Here is a 26,182-nt window from a genome sequence, read left to right on the forward strand (position 1 = left end):
GGATTTAGAGGCCAATTCAGATCAAAGAGTCACCATGTGACACTGAGGAGGATTGAAACTGGTGGCAAAAGAAATGCACTGACCGATTTGACATCAAAAGTGTCGAGCAAAAGATGCTGTGACTATGACAGTGCCCCCTCTAATGTCTCAAGTTTCTTACTACTTTATTGCTTATTGTATGTTCACAAAATACAGTTTAAGACACTGCAAATTTTGATGTAATAAGCACAATAGGAAATTCTTGGTGTAATTATGTTGAGTATGTTATCGTGTCAGAGTTGAAAGTGAATATGGAGGCTGAGGATATGAAGCCAACCTCGACAATCTTGGAGGAGAAGATGCTGGATGGGGAGGTCCTGGGCTGGTGTGGTTACACGTGGTCTACGGTTGTGAAGCCGGTTGGATGTACTTTCAAATTCTCTGAAACGCTTTTGGAGACAGCTCATGGTAGAGAAATGAACGTTCAATTCACAGGCAGCAGCTCTGGTGGACATTCCTGCAGTCTGCATGCCAATTGCAAGCTCCCTCAAAACTTGCGACATCTGTGGCTTTGTACGGTGATGGAACTGCACCCCTGATGGAACTGTGGCCTTTTGTGGCCAGCCTAAGGGGCACCTGTGCAATACCCATGCTGTCTGATCAGCATCTTGATATGCCACACCTGTGAGGTGGATGGATTATCTCGGCAAAGGAGAAGCGCTCACTAACACAGATTTTGACAGATTTGTGAACAATATTTGAGAGAAATAGGTCTTGTGTACAAAGATAAATTCTTAGATCTTTGAGTTCAGCTCATGATGAATGGGGGCAAAAACAAAAGTGTTGCGTTTATAATTTTGTTCAGTGTATAACAGCCTCCACTCTTCTAAGAAGAAGGAACCTGGCTGCAGGGGTTTGCGCCCATTCAGCCACAAGAGAGGTGGTTGATAAGGCCTGGCTTGAGTTCATCCCAAAGTGGGGCTGAGGTCATGGCTCTGTGCAGGCCAGTCAAGTTATTCCACACCAAACAGGGAAAAGCATTTCTTTATGGACCTGGCTTTGTGCACGGGGGCATTGTCATGTTGAAATAAGAAAGTATATTCCACAATTTTGCCTAACTATTGTCTGAAATATCACTGAATGATGCAGCAGTATGATTTACAACTATAACTATCTGAAATCATGAAACACAGCAGCAGAGCAAGCAAGGGAGTGGACAGTAGCATCCACATAATTCTGGCTATGTTGCATATGCTACAGAAACTTCTCACATATATTGTGCATAGTTGTTCCTTAAAATCTACTTAATGCAGTTTTATCTGAATCCTTTATTCATTCTTCTCTTATAGAGCCGAGATGAAATATTGTATAGCACCGCACCTTTACAAGAAGTTGATCTTTAACAGGAAGGTGAAGAACTGCAAAAACTTTGAAATCCAAGAGGTCACATTGGTGCTGCACTGTTAGAGCAATGTTTGTTTTTTTCTGTCAAAGGTTGATTTTTCTTTATTGGTTATCATCCTTTAAATAAGGGGGACCTTGAGTCTGCACTCAGCAGTAAACATATTGAGTCATAAAAGGTCAGGAGCAAATTGAACACAGCGGGATAGAACAAAAAGGTTTACTTGTTTTTCTCAGGTCGAAGGGAGTCTTGAGGAAAGTGCCCTCGGAGGGTAGACCTTGGATTTCGTGCTATTACTGTACAACTGCTACACACACACATGGCCCCTGATGGAGAGGATATTGGACTGTGAGTTAGCGCTGGTTAACAAGGCCGGCAAACTCAAATGAAAGAGCAAAGACTTAGGAAGAGAGAGGGAGGAGGGGAGGGGGCTTAGGGGAGATCTAATTAAATCCACAGGGGGGGCTGTGAGACAGCAGAAAGGTGAAACTGAGCAGTGATGAGTTAGCATGTTTGATGGGGTGTGAAATTGCGGTTAGGTGGTCTAGTCGCTGCACTACGATAATTAGTGCCAACTTGCACAGATGTGTACTGACCTCCTCCCAGCCTCTCCCATTTGTGTAGGAGATGACATCAAGCAGCGGCTTGGACAGGTAGCCATCACTGTTGAAGGAATAGTCCCGTCCACCAATGGATATGTTGGTGAAGTACCTGTGACAGGACACAGGAGAACAGAGGTAAATTAGAGATATGATATGAAGATGGAGTCCATGTAGGGAGTAAAGGAAATAGGTGTGCTGGTATTTCAGTGTGGTTAGTATGGCACTGTGTCCCATAAAAGTAATTCCAATGTCACCTGTGGAAGACTAAGCTAGCATTTTCATAAAAAAAGTATGTACAAAATTACAATAAACAAAAACATATATGAAAAGACGACATTACATCTTGTCATAAAATGTGTGTAACTACAATTCCTTAGAGTTGATGTGCATGCCTATCGTGATTTTCAGGCGGAAATCTTATATATTTTCACTTCATTCACTGACAACATGTGTTACCAGAAATCTTGTCAGGAGGTGGGTTTATTTTCTTCTGTTTTACTCTAACCATGAGTGACATATCAGTTCCACCAACATCCCCTTAAATGAACACAAAAGCTGCACTAACTGTTGCTCGAAGCACAGCTTTTTCACGTCAGTCAAGGAAATAGGCTAAGTCAAGTCATGACCACTTGCACAACTGTGTAGATCTCATTCATGACAGTCACCATTTTCTGTTGCTAATTTTTTTATGGATGTAGCTAAGTAGCTGGCAAGCTATGTAGGAAGATAATATCACGTTTCTTGTCACCATTTCTGGTGTTTCACTTCATAATATTTCCCCTTGTAGCAGTTCAAATATCAACTTTCTCATAATTCAATTGGCTGATAGTCATGATGTTTGCCGATTGAACTCGTGCTCAGGATAATTTGTCGCTGCAGCTATGGGTTAAAAAAAGGCAACACATACTTGAAACAAGAAATTACAAGTTCTTTTGGAAACTATTCTTAATAACACTATCAATAACTAACACTGGCATGTTTCATTCAGTTAAAAGAACAATAATTCAACGCAAAACCACAATATAGTCATAGTATCTACAAATACATACTGTAAAAAGTACACCACTGTAAAAAGTACACCAGATAAAAGAAATCAAGCAATTTGTGCCCTTATGAAAATTGTAGGAAAAATCAAATGAGAAAAGCTCAGGAAAAAAGAAAAGACAATAAAGTTAAGTAATCAAAGTTGCGGTGGTAGAACAGAGACCTTCGCTGCGGGGTTCCTGCGCAAAAGACAAAACACATTTCTGTTGAAATGAGGAGAAATCACATTGTCGAGGTGCGGAGACTGTGACTGTGAGGTGGGAGAAACAAAAAGCTGAGAGGAGGTGACGCAAGGAGGGAGAGATGCGATAAAGAGTAGAAAATGTTTCCCTGTCTTCAGCAGCATTTTTGTTTCACACAGCATCGGGAGGGTGTGCAAAAAAAAAATATTAATGTTGAGAAAAGCTGAAAGAGAGTAGACATTGGACGACAAATACTTGAGAATCCGTTTAATACCAGGAAAGACAAAAGCAAAATTTGTCTTGGTGTAAAGCAAGAGATAGAGAGATAGCTTTAACTTTGATCTTTTTTAATGAAATATCTACCTTAAAAGCATCTGGAAAAAGGCACATCAAAGCATCCTGATGAAACCATCCTGCACACTCACAAAAACACAGGCGACCGCGCTAAAAGAAAACCTCAACATCATCTCAAATAATACTTAATCAGCTGCAATCGGACATCAAAAATACATACTGCAGAACCCAACTCAAAAAATAAATAAATCAGCCGTTTTAACTACAGTGACGAAGTAGTCAAGAGCACACCTTATTCTTAAAGTACTAATCTATTATTATATATATTATTATTTTAATTTGTGTGTATATATATATATATATATATATATATATATATATATATATAGGATTGGCCATGCTTATTACAGTCCTGCGACAGCCACACATACCTGATGTTTTTGATTGATTTATTGATTTCTGTCAGGATGTAAACAGAATTTCAACAAATATAACAAAAAAATGCTTCTGAAATAAATTGCCTATCCTAGCTTAAAGCTGTGTATCAAATTCAACAGGGAGTATAAATAATTAGACAGCAGAAGCTAGAAATCAGGATATTATATGCATAGCCCAGCTATCATATTCTGCTTTCTGATAATAAGTATCTGAGCTTGTCCCTGCAATTGCAAATGAAATAAGATGTTTAGTATTTAAAAGAAACATCTCCGTATTCTGAATATTTGCATTTCCATTTCAGATGTTGGGCAGAAGATTTTCTACAGAAAGATTTACAGACAAAGAGTGAAAAAAGATTCAGCTCCTGTAGCTGACCAAAAAGTCACAGTGTTTAATGCAAAGTTGATTCACACTTGTCAGTTCACTAATTAAATAAAAATGAAAAGAGAAACCACTTTCCTGATAGTGTGCTAAGGTGGTCTTGGAGTATATGCGAAACAGAAAGTTCACTGCACTGTTGATATGCAATAGTTTCGGGAAAAATGCATGATGGTAGACTTGAAAACCTACTGCTGCTTGTCATTACTACTAAACAATACTATCCAGGAGAAATTCAGAGGCTGAGTAGAAGCTGAAATTGCAGCTTGCACACTGGAAAACACATGCAAATAGAGCATCAACAGGAACGTTAAATCTCAATGTTGGTAATAACATACATTTCTACCCTACAATATAATCACACTGTGGGTCTCAGCTTTTCAGCAACTTCCTTTAACCCAACATCCATCAAGTATTTGGTGGGTAAACAGTGCAATGATAAACACCACAGCAGCCATTATATCAGAGTAGTATTGAAATATCAATGTGATCATGTTGGTCTGCAGCAGCTGAAATAAAAATCCAGCCAGAACACATTCAACATGTCAGCTACAGATATAACCTCACACACTCTGCAGTCTCTGAGGGTATTTGGACAAAAAGGTACTCGTGTCTATGCCTCTTAATTCATGTCCACCAATTTCGTGACTGGAATGTGTTTGGCTTCCTTGGCAGGATTTTTGTAAGAGAAGACCTCTAACCTGCTGCTGTACCCACGAGCACCTGATGTTGCCTGACATATGGTAGGTCCCTGAGGACTGCAGTATTCCTCTTTCACCTGGTTTTACCTCACGAAAGAGGGAAAAAAACACCAAGCTTGAGGCTCAGAGTGGCAGAAGTCAGAAGTGTCTCCATCCCTTCTGCCAAGCAGTGCCACTCTACTGCTGACTGTGGGCTACAATCCTCCCTTGTTCTTCTCTCACCTCCTTTCCCCTATATTCGTCACCCTTCCTCTCTTCCTCTGCTTCTTCTTTCCACCCTACCATCTCAAATTGTCTTGATTTTCCTAGGCGGAAGGTACAGTACAGTATAGAGTAGTAGCGAACCAGAGGTGAAAGCAGCAAGGAAGTGGAAATAAACAGCTGGGGGGGGGGGGGGGGGGGGGGGGGGGGGGGGGGAGCAAAAGAGCAAAAGATAAGGTGATAGAGAGAGAGAGAGAGACTGCCAGAAACAGAATAAGAGAATAAGAGAGACAGAGAGGGAAAAAATACAAAAGGGGGAGACAGATGCAGACAGCGAGAGAGTGTGCAATACAGAAAATGAGAGAGGCAGAGTGCGCAGTATGGCACAGAAACACGAGCTGCCTCACTGAAAGGGGAAGCATCAAACAGGTTCGCTACAGGCACAATCCAACAGCTGCTTCACAAAATCCAAAAAATACATGAGTGTTTAACGTCCGAAACAGTAACCAATATTATTTCATTCATGGTAAATCACTGGTATAGGTATTATAAACAGACAAGACTCATTATCTTGCTTCAAGATGCTTTGGGGGAAATTAACTGAATTGCTATACAGCACAATACACTCTGGGTCAGATTTATTAAGAAAAAGCCATTGTACAAATAAGCGCTGCGATTCTTCTTCAGTGTGTAACCGTGGTCTTATTAAGATAGCAGGCTACTGTGCAGTAAAGTCCTGTACTGCGACTGGTACAGAACCTCCAGATGCACACTGCCAGTGAAGGAGAGCACATAAGCAAAATTTAGAGATGGAACTTTAGATTTCAATTTTAATTATATATACACATTTCTAAACCTGTAATATTGTTGGTGCCTAGGCCTATCTTCTATTATCCGTTTTTGACAGCGTAGTGCAGACTATTGTTTAAATGATGGAATAAATTCTGCAGGGATTCTGCAGGGCAAGGCTACTTTCCAGCTGCGGACATTGTAGATTTAATTATATATACACATTTTTAAACCTGTAATATTGTTGGTGCCTAGGCCTATCTTCTATTATCTGTTTTTGACAGCGTAGTGCAGACTGTTGTTTAAATGATGGAATAAATTCTGCAGGGATTCTGCAGGGCAAGGCTACTTTCCAGCTGCGGACATTGTAGACAAAGTTAATGATTCCATCAGATACGCCACAGCGTGTTTCAGAAGCATCCCAGAAGCTCTGCTCCATGGAGACTACACGTCAAGTCTATTTTTGATGGAAGCACCATGAAGCTGCACACCGCAGATGAACAGGGCAGGAAGCCAGACAATTTTCGAAATAAAAAACACTTTGCAGACTCCCGATTAACAATATCAATAACAGAACGTCACATGTGTCCTGTGGAAACCTTGGATCATTATAAAAATGTTGTTTATAACCAAATAACCTAGATAGTTTTCTCTCCTATCCAACTCAAGATGTTCGGGCTCTCATTTCTTTAGCCGTCTGATTAGATAATTTAGCAACCATCTGTGGATCTTTTATGATGTTAATTTACTTAACAGATGATAGTGGTATGAAATAATAATAATAATAATCTTATTCAAGCTGCAGAAAACATAAGATGCTAGCCTGAAAATCGTCCTGAATTTCTGTTTTTTTCCATATTTACCACTGATGTAGTTGTTTTTCTGGCTGTGGCACAGGCTGGATTTAAAGTATGCGTTTCTAGAGAACTCTCCTGCTACTACAAGCAGAAAGTAAGAAGCAGAAAGTAAGCTGAATGCCCGTGGGCTAGTCATTTACCATTACCTTACACACAAATCATGGCTGGAATAGCTTTGTATTGCTCAGCCCGAGCCACTTTGTTTGTTTCCCATTTACAGAGCCTGGGTTGTGTACAAAGGCAGATTTGTTTTCAGCACACACACAGACACAAAACGGACAGCCAGTGGACCGTGTGGAGATATTCTGAGACTTCTTTGAGTTTGACCCAAAGAAATGGATAGGATTGGTGGTGATGGGGCATAGATAAGATGCTTGCCTTTGGTGTGGGAGACCTGGGTTCGATTCCCACTGTGAGACATCTACCATTGTGTCCCTGAGCAAGACACTTAACCCCTCGTTGCTCCAGAGGCGTGTGACCTCTGACATGTATAGCAATTGTAAGTTGCTTTGGATAAATGTGTCAGCTAAATGAATAAATGTAAGTCGTCTAGCAACTAAAATGCACTAGTTACTGCAGTGTGCAAAAATAGATATGTCGGGTCAAATTTTTCACTTGAGCAGTTATTAACAAAATGGGCTTTAATTTTTATGAAAATGTCAGCTGTAAAGCAACAGGTACAGAGGAAGCATGTGAAGGCAGAGAGTGGAGAGGGGAATGAGTGAGAGAGGAATAGAAATACAGGGTGAAAGAGTGAGAGAGAGACTGTGAAGCAGGAGGTTGAGTGTGCCTCTGTGGGATATGCTGCTCTCTGTCTGTATAATACTTGCGCAACAGCAGAACAGACACAGAGCCTGATTTAATCAATGAATTCATTACCGGGACACGTGGCAGCCGTGCATCAAACGGGGGGCGGGAGGAAGTTCCCTGTGGAATTAGTATTTTATAGACTGGGAAAGAGGACAGAAGAGAGAAGAGAATGATATTAGAAAAAATAGATAAAGAGAATATAGGTGAAGAAAGAAAGATAAAGGAACAGGAAGGAAGAGAAAATTGCAATAGAGAGGATTTAAACCAGAGAGAGAGAGTGAAATGGACACACTGACCAGAGTTTGAAAGCAATGAATCAGGGATATGATTGAGGGTGAAACTCAGCTCACCCCAGTTAATCCACCTTTTCATTTATAGGTTCACGCTTACAGAGGTCTAGTGGAAATCTTGTCACAAAATCCTAGGATAACAAGATCTGTGGATATCATGAGATGACCATACAGCTGAAAATACCACATCTGGTCAAGTATGACCAAGTTCCTCTTAGTATATATTTTTCAATTTAAAGTCTAACGACTACCTTTTGTGTCTTCTAACCAACTTTGGAGATTCAAGTCCACCAAACACAAGCTTACCCAGCATCCTATGCATTGCATTCATATAGGAAGATTCCGCATGTAATAATTTACGTGTTGGATAGGCATGTAGAGAGACAACGTTCATGGAGAAGACGCAAGGTCACATCCGGTCACTGACTTGCAATTAATCTTCTGAAAAAAATCTGGCGATGGGAATGTAGCGTGTAGTGTAATTATTAGATCGTGTTTGCTGAGAAGAGCTGCCTTCATCATAAAACCAAATCTACAAACTAAAAGAGGTTAAAAGGTCAGAGATGATAATACTCATTGGGTTTGACGCAACAAGGGAGTCCTTTGAGAACATGTACCATTTGATTTAATGTGAACATATAATATCACCATAGTTTAAATGTCTTGATGACCACATGGCCATGATGGTTTAGGCAAGCTGATTGGTCAGTCGGGTTCTGGTTCAGTGTTTCTCACCGAGCAGAATTGCTCCCTTGGCCAGCTCTGACCAGTCACACCGAATGCCATCTCAGCCTGGCAACTACAAGTGTGTGGAGCTGTCATGACAGCAGATACTTGAAATTAACCACTATAATAACAAAAAGGCCTGTTGCTTTTGTTGTAAAAATAACAATTTTATAGATTTCTTGTGGTGAAAATGATGAATTTATCTTGTATCATTTTCTCAGTTTATTGATGATTTTAAGTCACTGATGACTAATGATGAGAGCCAGTAACACTGTGTCTGTATGTTGGCAAAACCTGTGGCTGCTTTTATTAGGTCTCATTAATGTGCTGGGTAAACAGAAACAAATATAAACAAATAGATCTACCAGCCACATGAATTTCCTGCATGGGTAATGATGTGAAACATGTGACTGCTGATTACATTTCTACAAGATTTTGGAGTTCATTCTTAAATTTATTAAGTGCAAAATGTGCTAATGTATAAATCCTAAATTTAAATCCATCAACCTCTAGCTGCAAACACCACAACATTATTGTATGAAGAAAACAAAACATCTATTCATTTCTAATTCAAAACACTCTACTTAAACACTGTGATGCAAATGCAGCAGCAGAGAAACAGAAATTTGGATTTTGGTAAGTGTATAAATTAATCTGTTCACACAGAAGCTGGATGGTACAATAGAGACAGACAGATAAAAAAGGTCCATTTAGACAGAGAGAGAATAGAAAGACGGGCAAAGACGAGTGCCTGTCTGTTTGTCTGATATGGAGTGTGTACTAATGGTTTACTGTCCTGCTCTAATAAGCACTAAAGATCTTGCAGCTGAATGTGTGTGTTGTGTGTGTGATTTTCCATCAGTGGAAACATTCAGCCTCTTTGCCGGCTGTTAAGGAAAGCTTTTTGTGTAACCATGACAACTTCTTCAAAAGTAAAAAGAGAGACGTACTGCAAGAGAGACAGAGATGGAGTGTTAGACAGAACAAGATGAAAAGAAAGCGAGTGGCGGAGACAGAGATGGACAAGTTAGCTTGAAAGAGCTGTTTCATGCTTCATATAATGAAAGTCTAGGATTTGTCAGCATTTATTCTCCAGCTCTCTTCATCTTTCTATCCTCTTGCCTGTCACTCTCAATTTATTACACAGGAATGTTGATGTTACATTAAAGTTATATGACAGCCTATACTATTGTATATATTTCTTTGTCAGTAAAAAATTAAAAAAATAATCACAAGATGATAACTCATGCAGAATAACCTTTTAGATCAGTGGTTACCAAGCTTTTCCATGCAAAGATCACTCCTCATATCCATGTATGCATACTGTATGCAAAGATTTCCCTTTTAGGAAATATAAGAAATAAAAGGGTGTTCAAATGAAAAATAATCACCTTTATTCATAGATATTTTTTAATTAAATACATTTGACCATGATTTTGAATATTTAACATTTTATCATGGGGAAACTAAGGCCCTCACTATCTCCAAAGCAAGACAACGAATGACTGAAATATATGTATGAAAAAAATAGCGGCTCTCAGTCAACAGGGATTTTTTTCAAAGGGTTGCAACACCTGTGCCATTCCACAGTGTGAGCAACCTTGATGTATTAGTGGTTTTCCAGTCAAAAGGATGGCTCAGTTAAAGGCACTGTTTATCTTGGTGATGTGTGAAGGTGTGAGAGCAAGCACAAACCTCAGCAAGAAATCACAGCCAACCACTCCCCGCAATATTAAAAACTGATGCACTGAGAGAAAAAAAATAAATTTTTTGTGTGTTGGTTGAATGATAGGCATTGATGCCAACCTTGTTGACAAATACCAAGCCTATACGAGATAAGAAAGTCCATATTGGATTAAAGCTGAAATGATTAGTCGATTATTTGATTGACAGAGAAATAATGAGCAACTTTTCATTTATTTTTTAAAGAAAAATGCCCAACATGTCATTCTTTTAACTTCTCTAATGTGATCATTTGCTGCTTTCATCTATTATATCTTTTTAATGGCCATTGAAAACTATTTTAAAATTCTCACTTTCTACTTGCTGTTAATATCTGCACACGGCAAGTATGGTATGGGCGAGATTAGGGAGAGATTGTGGTTATAGTTAATGCAAAGGCTAGGTGATACTATGTGTCATCAAAAATCTTCCAAAAGTGCATTCTTTAAAACTATCAGTTTACACATTCAGTGCTCTGGCAAAGTGCTTTGAGGGTTTTCATAAAGAAAATGAGATGTGAGTGTGTGCTGTCTATTTGTCGTCTGTAAAATAGATTTTTCAGCCTGTGACCACCTGTGGTTTGTTCCATCCAAGCGGAACCACCAGTTCTGGAAAAATTGAAGCCATGCGCAAGTTCACAGAATTTCTCTCCGGGGATCAATAAAGTATTTCTGAAGTAAATTAAACCTGCATTCTTTCTAACAGTCAGCAGGGGACTCCTTTGGTTGCAAAAAGAAGTCTGGTTCCATTAGAAATAATGGTCAAATGACCCTACTTCTCACTTGATTTATTACCTCAGTAAACACTTTCCTAATGAGTTTGTGGTCTCAATCGTTAGTTTCATGTCTTCTTCAATACAGCATGATGTTCGTTTAGTAAATTAAGGTCCTATTTTGGAAAAAAATAGACCATAAAGCGTATGCCTTAGGGCGGGACTACCTTGTGATTGACAAGTCGCTACAATAGCGACCTGTCAATCAGGCTAGAGTGACTCATATCCACAGCACTGTGTAAATTTAATAACCAGCGCCACTGAAAAAAGATTATTAGGAGTCGGCTGTTAATTTTTTCCAGTAAGTACGTTTTGGTTTAAGCCTGTTTTTTTAGCTAGTCACAATTTGCATCCAGAATAGAATCACAATTGATATGAACTACAGATGCATCTAGCTAACCAAGCTTGCTAGCGCTACTGTTGTCACGTCCGATGCCTGGATGCAAAAAATCTACAGTGTTGGCCAAATTGCCAAACTTGAGGTTTCAAAATGGCAGTCCAGAAACAAATGGTTGATGTCACAGTGACTACATCCACTTCTTCTATACAGTCTATGGTTCCACCACTGTGAGGCCAGGACAGTGTAGAGCCCCGACAAAGATGACTCCCGCCCACAGACCTTCCATTCTGATTGGTTAAAATGAATGAATTATCTTTCAACTGTTGTTGAATGTTCTGTCATCAACTCCAACTGCTCTCTATATAGACTGTAGAAAACTGTAGGACAAAGTAAAATACAGAAGCGGTTATTTTTGGTTGTGGCACACAGAAACATGCCACTGTATTTTGCAGCTAAGAAAAATGTTGCAGATCCCTTCCAAATTGTAATTTGTCTGTTGGTGGATTACTGAACATATGATGCTGGCTTTGTGCAAAAATTGTTCTCTTAGGTCAGTATAACCTGCCACCACTATTATATGCTGTATGCTATTTATAGCCAAATAACAACAAAGTTTGTGTTGCATTCTGGTCCTTTTGGTCAGGTGCTTTTTTTAGGTTGTGTGTGTTATTTGGCTGGGATAGATTTTTGTGCTAATTTGGTGTTATCCTGACACTGTGGTGTTTTGTAATTCTAGTGGATCAAATGTGTGTTAATACAACGCACTGCACTCTCATGCATTGATGAAGATACAGCCGACTGAGCTTCCACAATTTCCTCTGCCCCATCTTGTATAAAGAGGCTGACACATTAGAGTCAAATACATAAATAAATAAGGATAAATAAATGGGTGTGTAAATAAACACATTAAAGCCCTCTGCAATAAATACATACTCAATGGGGTTTTCATGGGGTGTCAGCATCCCTCCCTCACTAGTCTCTGTGGCTCTCTCACCCTTACCTTCTCATATTGACTGAGATGATTCATAGTTCATCACTTTCCCTGACAGAGCCGCTGTGAGTCTGAGGCTTGTCCTCTGGAACCAAACGCACCAGCAGAGCTGTCTCTGCTCTTACTGTGGAGAATAATGTTTATATCCCATGCTATCGCACACACACACACACACACACACACACACACACACACACAGTGTATGAGAGAGGGCTGAATCACACAACGCAAATGAAAGGCTTGTGACCATGAACACCAAAGGGAGGGGGCAGCCTGACAAAGACGTAACGGCTATCATGACTCCTGTGTGACTCATAGATTCTGCTGTGAAGCAGACTAGAGGAGTACAAAATCTGTTAAATGTGATTTAACTGGGCTACATGTGGCTCTTTAATATTCATATATCACTTCATGATCCATCATGAGACATTTTACGATGTCATCAAGGAGACTGTCAGTCTGTAGGAGCCTGAATTGCTGTATTTTATAAAGCAGTCAGTCAGTGGAAGATTTGAGGAGAATGTTGTTGGACTGTGAAGATACCGCAATGACTGTCCATGGGAGAAACTTTGATTGGGCTCATGTCACGTGACCTACAATAGATGCAGAAACAGTGGTTTGCGAAGCAATGGGAAAAGTAGAAACAAAACACTTGTGATACTCACATTGTGAGATAGAAGCAATGCATTATTATTACTATGAAGTATGACATCATTTCTATATTGTAAAAGGCCTTTTTCACAGAAGACATTTTGACATATTACAGATGGTAGAACAAAGATGTGAATAATAAAATCAGTGATGGCTTAATGCATAGTTAGGACCATTAATTTAGTGTGTTGGTGCCCTGTAGAAATTCCACAGCCTAATGACTGCTGCAAGTTAATATTTAATGAAAATGCAATGGTGAATTAATGAGTGTTATTAGATCTCACATAGGCTACTTACATTACTGTTCAAGGTGACAAACGTTAGCTAAGATTTTTTATCAAAGGTTTCAAAAACGGAGGTGAGGCTGTCCAAAAGGTGTCTGTTAGGTAGCTAGCAATTTGTATTTGTAATGACTGGACATATATATATATATACATCTCATATACAACACACATGAATAACATGGTGTGGCAGGAGGTACTTAAGGTTTAGATCATAAATAATCATATCAACAAATACCAAAGTATTTTCAAGGGCTTTAATGCATTGGAAGTTAATAGGCTAAATATGGGGCTATGTTTGTATTATTCTGTTTGTCACTCTATATTCATAAAATACACAGTGCTGTAACCTCTATCAAAGTTTAGGAAAAAGTGTGTTTTGTTGCTCTCTCTTGCTCGCAGCTAGTTCAGCAAACCCAATCGATCATTCTAGTTTTCTACTGGACGCTCAGCTGCTATACTCGCTGTTGGGGCATTTATGGGTTCAGACAACATATTGAAGGACTTCTTGCTGACTCCAGAGGTGTTCATTGGTAACATTATAAATTAGTACAGTTGTGGGTAAGTCAGGACATGTGCTGTTCATTAGACAAATAGACAGTGAGGCATATGGATAAAAAAACACGTGCATTCAAGGCTATCCATTCATTTTTCAAAATCCATAAACTTTTCAAAAATTTTTCATGTCTGGTGTGTGCTTTCGTTATTTGTGTGGAGAATATATGATGGATGTACAGTATCTTGTAAGCCCATGAGAGCTGGGAACTAAAGGTTTGCGACACTGGAAAAAGAATCAATAAGAGGCGTACAGCTCACCACTAGAGCCATCACTAGAGCCGGCGATGCAGAGAGGAAAACACTCATGAAATTAAAAGGAGAAAATGAATGACAGACTAGAAAGAAATAACAAAAAAAAAAGAACAATACAGATTTTGAAAGGAAGAATCTGCCCTGGGCTCTGATCCGCAGTAGAAAAAATATTTCATGCTTTGGACTCAAGAGGAGATGGACGGTGAAAATATTCTCCTGACAAATAACAAATTATTCATCTGACTGGGGCTTTGATTTCTCTGAGAAGCAAAGGTGTAAGTATTTGGCTTTTTTTTAACAGGGTGAAAATAGGCAGCGCATCAATGGAAACACTGTGCTGTTCTGTTATATTTCTGATTTCAACTTTAAATTCACTTTTGTATTGCTCACTTTCTCCTTTTCCCACCCTTTATTTCTAAAATTTCCCTTCTCTTTTTCTTCCCTTTTCTCTCTATTCCACCTTCTTTGAACTTCTTGATTTCTCTCTTGCCTTCCTTATTTTCTCTGTCTTTCAATCGCCTGCTTTTGTTTCGTCTCTCCCCCGTCCCAGCAGGGTTGTTATGGTGATGTGTGCAGCTTGGCATTACACGTGTTTTAATTAACAATGCACATAGCTGGGCCAGAACCACAAAAAGGCAACAGAGGCAGAATGTTTGAATACAGCTGTAGATTTAAAAAAGGGGATGCAGGTTGCAGGGGTGCAGATATGCAAGTCCGCATGTACTGTTGCTGTTGATGTAGTAAAATGTTAAAGGCCTCTAGTTACATGACAGAGAAATACCATGGTAGGAAGGAGGAGGTAGCCACATGAAGCCATAATTAAGTTACAAATTCCATTGATTGAAGCATGCAATAAATATGTGGCTGGGATCAACATTTTGATTTTAACAATGGTTCAAATCAAACTACTACGGAAAATATGGAAGTGGCTACTCATAGTGACACACCCAAAGACTGTGTAGTTCCCCTCAGCTCTAAGAAGCATTTCAGTATCTCATATGCTCTAAAATTGTCACAGTATGTCTCTCTGTCCCTGCTCTTCAACCACTTTTTAGTTCCCCAGGCTTTTTCATTGCCTTTATCCATGCTCTCCCCCATCAGCCCTGCAGTACTTAACCAGCCCTTTTCCTCTCACTCCTTGCCAGATCGTCCCATGTTATGTTGCAGTGTGCTTCATGTCTTGGTGCACTAGTTCTATCTACTTTGTGTGTTTGCCTGACCACTGACTTTTAATAGCCTGTTCCATGTTGGATTTGTTTGACTGTTTGGACTGCCTTCTCTGGTTTTGACCCTTACCTGCCTCACCATCCCATAAACCTGTGTTCCTGCATTTGTGTAATACATCACTGAACCAACACATTCTCACTCCCAACTCGACACATATTGACACTTGGTCAAGGCCCTTTGGCGTCGCTCTTTGACGTTTGCTACAATAAATATGCAATGTCTGGTAAAGTTAGCAACAATAAATATTAGTGCTGGGCAACGATTAAAATTTTTAATCGTGATTATGCATAGCATGCATAGTTATGCACAAAATTGAATAATTAATTCTAAAGTAGTGTATTGCACTCTTTTAATATAAATTAACTGTTATTTACACAAAAGTGCAACAAACAATGTGCTTAATTAATTAGATAAGCAATCTGCAAATCTTACCAAAATATCTTTTTTAATTTTCTGACATACAACAGAAACACAAAGTATTATTGAGTGCCATAATTTCAGCTTGTGCTAAAACGGTGCAACATTTTTAATGGGCATTTAGCATGTAAAAGTACAATTTACACATTTGTGTGCACAGTGGCGAAACACTATCCAAAAAAAATAAGTTAATGTAAATGCAGATTCGGAAAGCATTCATTATTGGTCACTTCATAGGCAGACGGTCATTATATGTTATGTGTCACTATTAGAAGTAAAATAAATACATGTTTTCCACCAGGGCAGTATTCAACAGAAGTTTAGCAGCTGATCTGAGCTTCCCTGCTGTTACTGTTTTATTACCAATGATATTCATCAGCAGTTTGTCTCAGGAAGGTAACGGCACATTTCTGTCCATTCAGCAAAGCCATAATAGAGCGCTGTAGAATACCTAGATTAAATTAAATTCCAACAACATATTTTTTCTACCAGCACAGTTTAGTAAATAAAAGTGCAGTAAAAGTTTAGTTAGCTGATCTGAGCTTTCATGCTGGAAGCTACATTTTATTGCCAATAAGTGATCAGCTGTAACCAAAGCCAAAACAGAGCGCTGGAGAGAGATTAACTACATATTTTACTCCACAAGCCAAAGCACAGCGCTGGAGAATAACTACATCAAATTAATCCAACTACATGTTTTTTCTACCAGGGCAGTAAAAGTTTAGCTGGCTGATGCTTCCATGCTGTAAGCTAACGTTACCTTTTATTGACAATTATTGATCAGCTGATTGTCTCGCTAATGTAACCGAAAAAAAGCCAAACCACAGCACTGGAGAATAACAAGGCTACATGAAATTAATCCAACTAATGTTACATACTTTACGTTACACCACTGACAGGAGAAACACTTCGTCACTTCTCTGTGATTATTGCCATCTTCTAGCTAAAGCTATCAAACAACAGCTTTCAAAGAAACTGTTGCCATGGTTACTATCCATAGAGCACCTGCCATTTACTGTCTCCCTATCTGATCACAAGAGCAACCCAGCAGGGTCCAGGTTCTGGCCTTCCATCAACCCCAACCACCTCCTTACTCAGTCTTTTGTGTTAAATATCATATACATACCTTTACTGTCTAAAACTACAGGGCTTCCCTCACTGCATTGAACTATGACGCTACAGGGATCCCCAGTACGTTACAAACTAACGCCAATGTGTCTTGACCGTGTGCCCATATGTGACAAGTAGAGTGAGAACGGGTTGACTGAACTGCACCAGCTCTGCCTCAGGCTTCCTGTTAGCCTGCTTTCAACAGTCGTGACAACAATTTTAAGATGAGTCTTTCTCTTCAAATTTCTATTTAGGCAGCTCATTATTTTTTTTATCTCTCTTTCTTTTCAAATTGCAGGCTTTGCACATACAGCTGCTAATTTTCTGCAAGAAAACACAGCCATATCACATCATGGTATGAAAATAGAGAACAAAATGTGATTAGAAAGTCTGACTTTTGGGTAATCAAATGGGATCATCATCATCAACAACATTTTTTAAAGCAAAATGAAATAATGGTTGTCCAAATTCAAAACAACTCAACTAACTTACAGTGGCTAAAATACGTCTAGGTAAAAAGAGGCGAGGAAAAGACAGCGAGAACAAGGAGAAAAGGTTGACAGGAAGTAAATGTTAGGAAGGACTGGAAAGAGAAAAGGAGAAACAACAAGATGAGGAGAGATGAGGAAGGGGAAGGGCAAGAGAAGCTAGAGGCGAAAAGAGCAAACATGAAGAGTGTTGTGAACAAACCAGTGTGGATTTGTTCATTTTATATCAAATAAATTTGGAGACTCCAAATTCCTTCTGAGAAAGGGGCGGGGGGGTGAGATATCAACCCTCAACAGACGACGTTGAAAGGTTTGCTTTCCCTAAGTGCTTTTTCTGGGCAGTTCAATCATAAAACTTGCTACCTCTGGTGCAGCAGCCAGATAAGGCTCGGTGCCTGGCAGTTAAAATGACAAAGAAACACTAACCAGAAATGACCTTTCTCCTGAACAGCCTATCAGAAATCTTTTTAAGAGAGGGCAGGAAACCCTAAACTGCCCCCCACACACATAACCATGGCAACTGACCTCCCTCTTTGTTTAATTATCTCACATCAAAGGATATTCTCCTCTCACAGCCGGGCCAGGACACCAGAGGAGAACAGCCCTGAACTCCTTTGTGTAAACAAGGAGTACCGTCTCCTCAAAACTCAAAGCATTACCTTGTTTAATTAAATAATCTTTAAGTTACGTAATAGGTCTCTCCACTCCATTTGAGTAGTTATGTTACCATGTTGTTATTGATATTTGTTGTTGAAAAGAATCCAAGTTAATTTTGCAGTGTTTTAATTTTCAGCAAGGATCCCTGACATTTCTTCATTTTATGTTGTAACCAATGCTTCTGACACTTCCTTTAGAAATGATATGATAAAGAAATGTCATCCTATACTACTCGATTAATTTTCCAGCTCGAATTTAATGTCAAATCACTAAATTCCCCAGCTCCGGAGAAAAGGATTGTTTAAAGAATAATCAAAGCTCAAAGTTGAATATCTACTCCTCATGTAACCAGAGCTTCCCAAGTGGACAAAACAAGTATTACATGCCATCGTTCTGAAATGCCGATTAATGTATAAATGTCACTCTGTATTTACCTGTTCAAAATCTGATGCTATTCGTGTATCTTGTTTATATTCTCTAAGTAAGAACGTGTAACAACCAATATTATCCAGGAAGCTAGTTAAGTTCCTCTCATCTGATGTGATTCCTAGGAAATGCTAACCTTAAGGTTTAACTACTGACAATTGTTTTCCTTTTTATCAAATGCTTAAAACTAAGAACGGTATACCCGTTTGACAATTAAGGTTTAATTGTGGAAAGATATCTGATTACAATACGCGCAAATAGATTTTAGAATAGACATATTAAAAGACTCTCTCGGGAAGAAAGAGTCTCTCGGGAAACCGGAAACAAGCCCTCAGGGGAACAAAGGACTTCCCCTCTGGGAGCCACGCCCCAACAAACAAAAGCAGCGACACGCGCTCGCTCGCTCTCTTGGCTCTTACCCTCATCACCTGCACTTCGGCACGCACTCAGCACGCTCCCTCTCCTGGAAACACCCTAAGAAGCTCGACCCGGCGTGCCGCGATAGCTCTTTGTTCGTTTCAAGCCACACACGCGAAGCACCGCGACCTTTGCTTTTCCCTCGTTTCCAGCAACTTACTTGCTTTTTATTTTCTTTGGTTTTGTTTTGTTAAAAGTTATCAGACTGTTAAGTTACACAATTTTAATTCACAAACGACCAAGTTCTTTTAAGCTTTATTTGCCGAGCTAACTTACACTGATCGCACTGAAGCCGTACCCAACCACGTGGGCTCGCCAGCAGTAACAAAGGACGAACAAACCCTTAACCCGAGCCAGGGTTGTAAAGGCCTCCCACTGCAAGTTTTTTTTCAATAAGCCGACCAAGACGGACCTCCGGAGCAATTCCCTGGCAGAGAAAGCGACAGGCCGACGGCTTTAAGCCGTCCTAACCGAGAACGCACGGAACTCCAGCAACCCGGCTGGGAGAAACGACAAGCAGTAAGACTAAAACCCTGCATTCTGTGATCAGTGATGTCCAATAGTTTGTTAATCGATTACCTTTAACCCTTAAAACTCATAGCTTGCGTTTATTAGCTGCCCATATGAATCAAATTCTCCCCACAAGTGAACCCAATTTACAATAGAACTCAACATTCTTGTTGTTTACATGTTTGTTTAGCCAGTGTTTATTTCTTTGTGTATTTAACCACCTTTTTTCACCTTAGTTATCTAATAAATTTCACCGTAATCACAGGAATTGTGTGTGTGTATTGTCTAACTCCAAGTCCTTGTCACGAGGATTTACCCCTTCGATGTGAGATTGACTGATTGATTTAAGATAATTGAGCGATTATTAAAAAACTGATCACTAGTGAATAATTGTACAATTATAAAGGCTACCCAGAGGTCCGGAGACTCTGGGTGAATTGAATCTCCAGTGTTGCTTTATTTTGAGGTTTATGAGTTAATATTCCTGAAATATTAATTCTCATACATTTATTGAAAATCATAAGTAGACATGCTACAAGAGAGAGCATGAAAATGTAAAGAGAGACAGACAGAGGAAACAAGAAGTGATGGAGAGGGAGAAGTTGTGGAGAGACAATTAAAGATGGAGAAGAGGGTGGGAGAGGAGAAAAGAACAAGGAGGGGAGGAAAGGGAGTGCTGCTTGGAGGGGGAAAGTAGCTATTTCAACATCAAACAGCATTGGGAGGAATTTAATGTTCCTTTTACAGATCCATTTGCATGTTTATAAGCAGGAGTGGCAGATCTTGTATTATACACACATGCACACACAAACAGACATGCACACACGAACTCATATTAGCACTTCACTCCCATCATCACACTGATGTGTCTGCCTTCATTAGCTGTGATAGGACAGGTCGCAGCAAGGATACCGAGGGAGTGTGTGCAAGAGTGAGTGTGTTTGTGTGTGTGTGTGTGTGAGTGCGTGTGTGTTTTACAAAGTTGACAGCTTTCACAGCGATGGCAGAGGAAGTCACAGAGCCGGAGGAGATCCGCTTGCTGTTACTGACAACTGGTAATTTAGCATGCAGCAAACGCAGTGGGTCAACTAAATATCAGGAGCACCTGCTCTCTGCTCTTCGGCTGCAGCGAGCAGGTGAATCCGAGAGAGCGCAGTCATCTCTCACTGATTAAATAACGTCTCAGGTAATGTGATTGTTCACGACTGCTCGTGGAGAAGGCATCTTCTTGTTCTCCTTCCTCCACAGGCAGCTCAGAGTCAGCTGCACGCTGCATGGGGTAATGTTGTGAAGTGAGCGTGACTGTAAAAGGCAAGCTGTGTGTCCCTGACATGGTAAAAGATCACATGTAGCTGTAAATCCACAGTTGTTTGACTGTGAAAGTGCTAAAATAAATTCTACAACCATTAATAAGTCCAAGGCTGGATTAACCTGTGAGGGGGTTCTGGGGTAAAACGTTTTTGTTGGGTCCCTTACCAAAAAAGCCATAAAAAACTCCATAAAATCAAACAGGCTTGCTTTATATAACCAATTCTCGGTTTATAGTTATGTCTCCACCCAAACATCCTGTTTTAAAAGGAATTGCATCAGAACAAAGAGTAAGTAAGTAACATGCAGTCTTTTGAGGCTTTTAATTGTTTGCTTGTGTTTTGTGCATAAATGTTTTTAGCAACATTTATTTTATTTAGAGCTCATGGAGATGGGTTGAGCCATGTTAAGACTTCATTTAGCCAGCCAGTATGAGTAATCCACAAAAAAAAAAAAATTGTTTTACTGGACTAAGTAAACATATGTGATGTTTAAAACAGTCCTGCATTAAAACAACACAAAACGCTGCATTCGTGTGGGCATGTGGCTTCGCATACCGGTGAGACAATGACAACAACAGACCCTAAAACCCTGCAATTTAATTTTCCAGATGACGCTGCGCCACCACAAAGGTTAAGCCTGTGTCAACTTTCTAAACAGAAGCCATCTGTGTTAACACAGCAGTCCAATTTAAATGAATGAGAGGGGGCTGTGCTGATCATGAACTTGCTAACATTTAGAGGTGAAAATGTCGTGTGAAAATGCACTGCACTTCCAAGAAATACACAAATCAATCAAACAGTATGAAGAAATGCATTTGGAGTTTCTGTTGTCACACTTCATCGTGGTATAATATATATCACTGCTCATGCTCACTACCCAAAAAGTAAAATGCTACAAGGAACACCTATTGGGTAACTCTGAAACTACATTGGATACATAATGGAAATCTCTCTTCAGGGATGCTGCAGATCGTGTACACACACACATATTGAACAGTCAGTGGTCATGTCATCCATGTTGGGTGTTCCCTAGTTTGCATGATGATGTGCTCCCTGTCACCTTAAATATGAGCGTGGCACTTTATTATGTGTGCAGCTCTGCTTCTGGGTGCTTCACCTGGCAAAGCTCATTGTAGGAAAAGCATGACGAATTTATGAAGCTTCTGTAGCATTTCAAGTGCATATTCTTGATTTGTGATCTATGTTTTTGTCAGTGTTTCTTACATGTCTCTGAGTGTGTATCAGTGTGTATCCTTTCCTTTCTGTGTATTCATTCATGCATCCGCTCCTGTATGTGGATGCATTCACAAGCCTTTGTGAGTGTGTTCAATCCCACCTTCCCTCTTTCCTTTATTGGTGCCTGCTCCCATGCATTATGCAGCCAAATCCAATTTTCCAATTTACATGCAAAACGATGCATCAGATGCCTTGACCGGGGTGCCCGGAGGAGCCGAGATGGAAGACAATGATGGGCAAGAGAGAAGAGCAATTGGGTGAATGGAAGGAAAAAGCGCTATATATTGAAAGTGAAAATGAAAGACTAGAGGGGAGTGCAAAGTGGGGGAACATGTAGACGTGGTACATAGTAATGCTGTAAAAATGGGATCATTACCAACATCCCATGTTTGGTCACTTTGAGTCTTACCTTCAGATAAAGTGGTTTAGATAATCTGCATAAGCTGTTGGCTTGTTTACAACCTGCCTTTTTCTTCATCTGACTTTGTTGTAGTGAGTTTGTGGTGCGCATCAGTTTTCATCCAGTGTATGATTTACTCATTATTAATTCAATTGTCCTTAAAAGGTTCAACATAAGATCCATTACTATGTTTTCAGTGGTGTGTTAAGACCTTACATAATAAACCGTTATGTTTTTATTACCTTAGAATGAGCAATTTATATCTACATAACAGTGGGTCCCCCCTTCCATGGACGTTGCTATTTTGCATGCTCATGTTTCTACAGTAGGCCAAAACGGACAAACAGCCCTACAGACCGCGTTTCGTCACTGCGTTCTTCATGTTGTACTTCTGGTAGAATTCAGGCAGTGTAGACACTCATTATTACGTTGAATACATACGTTCAAAGAAGAAACGAACGGATCAATTTTTTCAATAATGAGATGGTGGATGAGAATATAAGAAATAACACTGGATACCATTCACACAGTGTTTGGTTAGCTCAGTTGGTAGAGTGCAGGACTTTTAACCTAAGGGTTGAGTGTTCCATCCTGCCTTGGGACATTTTTTTTTTCTCTTTCAACAAATTGATTCTGCAGCAAACTGTTTCTCACATTACAGCATGTGCTCCAGTGTTTGTGTTTCAGTGTTTAATCCTCATCCATCAACCTACGGACGCTTTTTTCATTTCCCCAGTATCTCCAGGCAGAGGACATTTAGAGGAATCACGTTTTCTGATGGCTCTTTCAGAGGTGTGTCAAGCAGGCTACAGACTCTATTAATGTTGAGAATTTTAAAGTAAACAAGCTTCTTGTGCTTTTATTTTGTAGGAAAACCATGTGATTATGTGAGTAAAGGTTGCTGCCATGACTGAGATCTATTTCAGCACCGCTATCAAAGTGTTTATTTATTTATATTTTTTGCCGCTATCAAAGCACCACAATCTGGCCACAGGTCAGATATTATTGTTGGTGGGCAATTTTGGGAATAGTCCATAATCACAGAGAGAATAAACATGTTTCCCTTGTCAATGTTTGTATAAGCTTTCTCTAGGCCTATTATGTGGTTTATAATGGACTGTGGTGCAGAAGCAATGACAATGTTATGCACTCTTTGCTTACATTTTCCATGTTATCTGTCAGTGGCCAAGGTACAATAATATATGGTTTTGCAGAAGTCTGACTTAGTACAACACCCACATGCCTATATGTAGGCCAACACTGAAAGAGTTCTTGGTGGCTCTAATCATTCCTACTCTCCATACTGGCCATCAAGTATCACTTCCTAGAATGACTCCAATGTAAGAGATGGGGAACAAAATCATTGCAGAAAAACAGCTTTTTAGAACAAAATTCTTTCCTTGTGTTAGAAACCCTCCATCGTAGATCAGCAGAGAAATGCTTTCCAGGGAATCTAAAAGAGTGAATTTAATTCCAGAAACACTTTTTGGAAGAACCCCACTGACTTGGCTAACTGAGACTCCTGAAACCTTGTATTAGGCTTTGGCTAAACTTTGAAATACATTTATGCATGGAACAATTTTTTTTTTCTCCAAAGGCCAGTATGGAGAGGAAGAATGATTACTGAAATAAGGTTGAAATTAGATTCATTGAAAGATGGGAAAACAGTTAGCCAGAGAGGCAACTCTGCAAAATCAAGCCAAACAAGAAGTTAGTTTAACTAGCAGGCATCTGTTTTTATGATTTATGTTAATCAGTATTGTTTTCTGTGTATCAGGGCCATAAATTAAAAAACAGTTCACTAAAAGCAACAAAATACTCTTGGAAGTTCATAAAAAGGCCCTAAAACTAATAGAACGATCACAACTCTGTGCCCCTGCATTTGTGGTGTGTTTTCTGTCTGTATCTGAGAGAAATACTGGACAAAAAAGGAAGAGTGAGCGGCATGCATTTTAGAAGTTTGTCACATAATTGGTCAGAGCAGATGAGGTAGGAAAAAAACATTAGAGCGGTCATTACCCTGGGCAGAATCATTAACAAAGCCTTGGCATAATTACGCGATAAAGTCAGCACTCCTTTTTAAAAACCCTACAAGCACATATTACCAAACTCATTCTCTGCCTGCCCTCCCATTGGCTCTTACTGTCTCATAAAATTATCCTGACTGTGAGGACACGAGTCATGCAACTTTAACTCAACTGTCGGGGACACAATTCATGTATGTTTAAGGCAGGAGGCAAAACATGACAGGTCAGTGCTGACAGCCTGTGAGAGATGGGACAGAGGAGGACAGAAGGAGGACAGAAGGAGGACTGGATGGATCAGTGCTGGCCATGATGCACATCTGTCCCTCCCTCAAAGACATCTTCAGGTTTTAGTGTTAGTTCTTCATATTCAGACAGATACTAAACAATCATACAGACAAGATTCAGAGAAGATAACAACAGAAAGACTGAGAGAAGCAGCTGTAGCCTCAGGAGAACAGAAAGCTCTGCAGCCTGAAAACATTCTGAAGTGCGTTAAGAGCTGAAACACTGGAGACCCTGTTACTATACTCTCTTGCTGTTACATCAGTAGAAAGTACAGCTGTACAGTAGACAGGACCGTTTAAGCTTTCTCAGACTTCATGTACTAAATGCAACTAGCTCAGAGCCGTACACTATGTGCTGCCATAACGCATTCTGAGAAATGTGGTAAACCGCTAAGCAGAAGACGACAAAGCAGGCTAAAAGAGGACATGTGAAGCAAAAACTTAAGCCTGTCTTTGACGAAACAAAAAGTGTACTGCACTGTAATTTGTGTATGTGTATAATAGCTATAAAACTGTTGAGGCAAGGACATTTTTTTGGTGTACATCTTTGGTCAGTTTTACCTTATGCTACTGTACATTGCCTATTGATACATAATCACAGTAGTGACAAGCCAAGTGTTACATGGCCTGCGTAGACATAGCCTGATACCCGAGTCAGTCCAAGTAGACTTCTATCAAGTTTAGCTCTGATGGTGCATCATAATCATCACTGGAGAAAAAATTGTTTTTTGAGGCGAGACAGAAACTGTGAATTCTGATCTTCATTCTTAGGAAATCAATTACTGATTGTGTTGACCAGTTTCTCACTAGATGGTGGTGTAACATGCTGCTGCCAGTGTTTTCTCTTTCCATTTGGGTTTCTTCGGATTAACCCTATTTTGGATCGGGTCCAATCATCCTGGGGTCTCTTTTAGACCAGTTATGGCTGTCCTCAGCTAATCTCAGAGTCCCCTTTATTATTTCAGTTTCAGGTGTGGTTTTCCACAGGTCCGTTTCGGTTTTGGTCAGTTTTGGAAAGCTAATTATCATCCGTTGTCCCTTGCAATAAAAGAGACTAAAACTACACGTCTTATGACACTGATGGATCTACATGTTACATCACAGAAGCAAGCAACTTAAACTGAAAAAGAAAGACATTGACTTGCAGCTCTAAGTGGCTGCCACAAGACAAACACTCTACACATACCAAGAATGGAAATAATAAGATATAGCTAGATAAGGTGTTTTACCCAGTAAAGAAAACACAGAAACACAGAGAATGTGTGTGTGAACCAGAAGACGGAGAGAGGACACAAGCTAATTCCAGGCCAGGAAACACCACAGATGGGAGGGTGACAAGCAGACATGTTGATGAGCAATGAGGGAGGTGTGAAAAAAGAAAGAAAGAACGAGAAAAAGAAAGAGACAGATGAT

At 39.7% G+C, this 26,182-nt stretch overlaps 1 protein-coding gene across 1 annotated transcript in view; it reads right to left on the reverse strand.

Moving 5' to 3' along the window:
* Positions 1-26,182, reverse strand: part of LOC123976743 (glutamate receptor ionotropic, NMDA 2D-like) — a 198,403-nt gene that overhangs the window by 42,104 nt on the left and 130,117 nt on the right. Inside the window, exon 7 of the mRNA XM_046059091.1 lies at positions 1,978-2,092. Within this exon, the coding sequence (XP_045915047.1) occupies positions 1,978-2,092 (115 nt within the window). The remainder of the gene's footprint in view (positions 1-1,977; positions 2,093-26,182) is intronic.

The sequence above is a fragment of the Micropterus dolomieu genome, linkage group LG09 (genome assembly GCF_021292245.1).
Source record: "Micropterus dolomieu isolate WLL.071019.BEF.003 ecotype Adirondacks linkage group LG09, ASM2129224v1, whole genome shotgun sequence".
Taxonomy (NCBI): Eukaryota; Metazoa; Chordata; class Actinopteri; order Centrarchiformes; family Centrarchidae; genus Micropterus; species Micropterus dolomieu.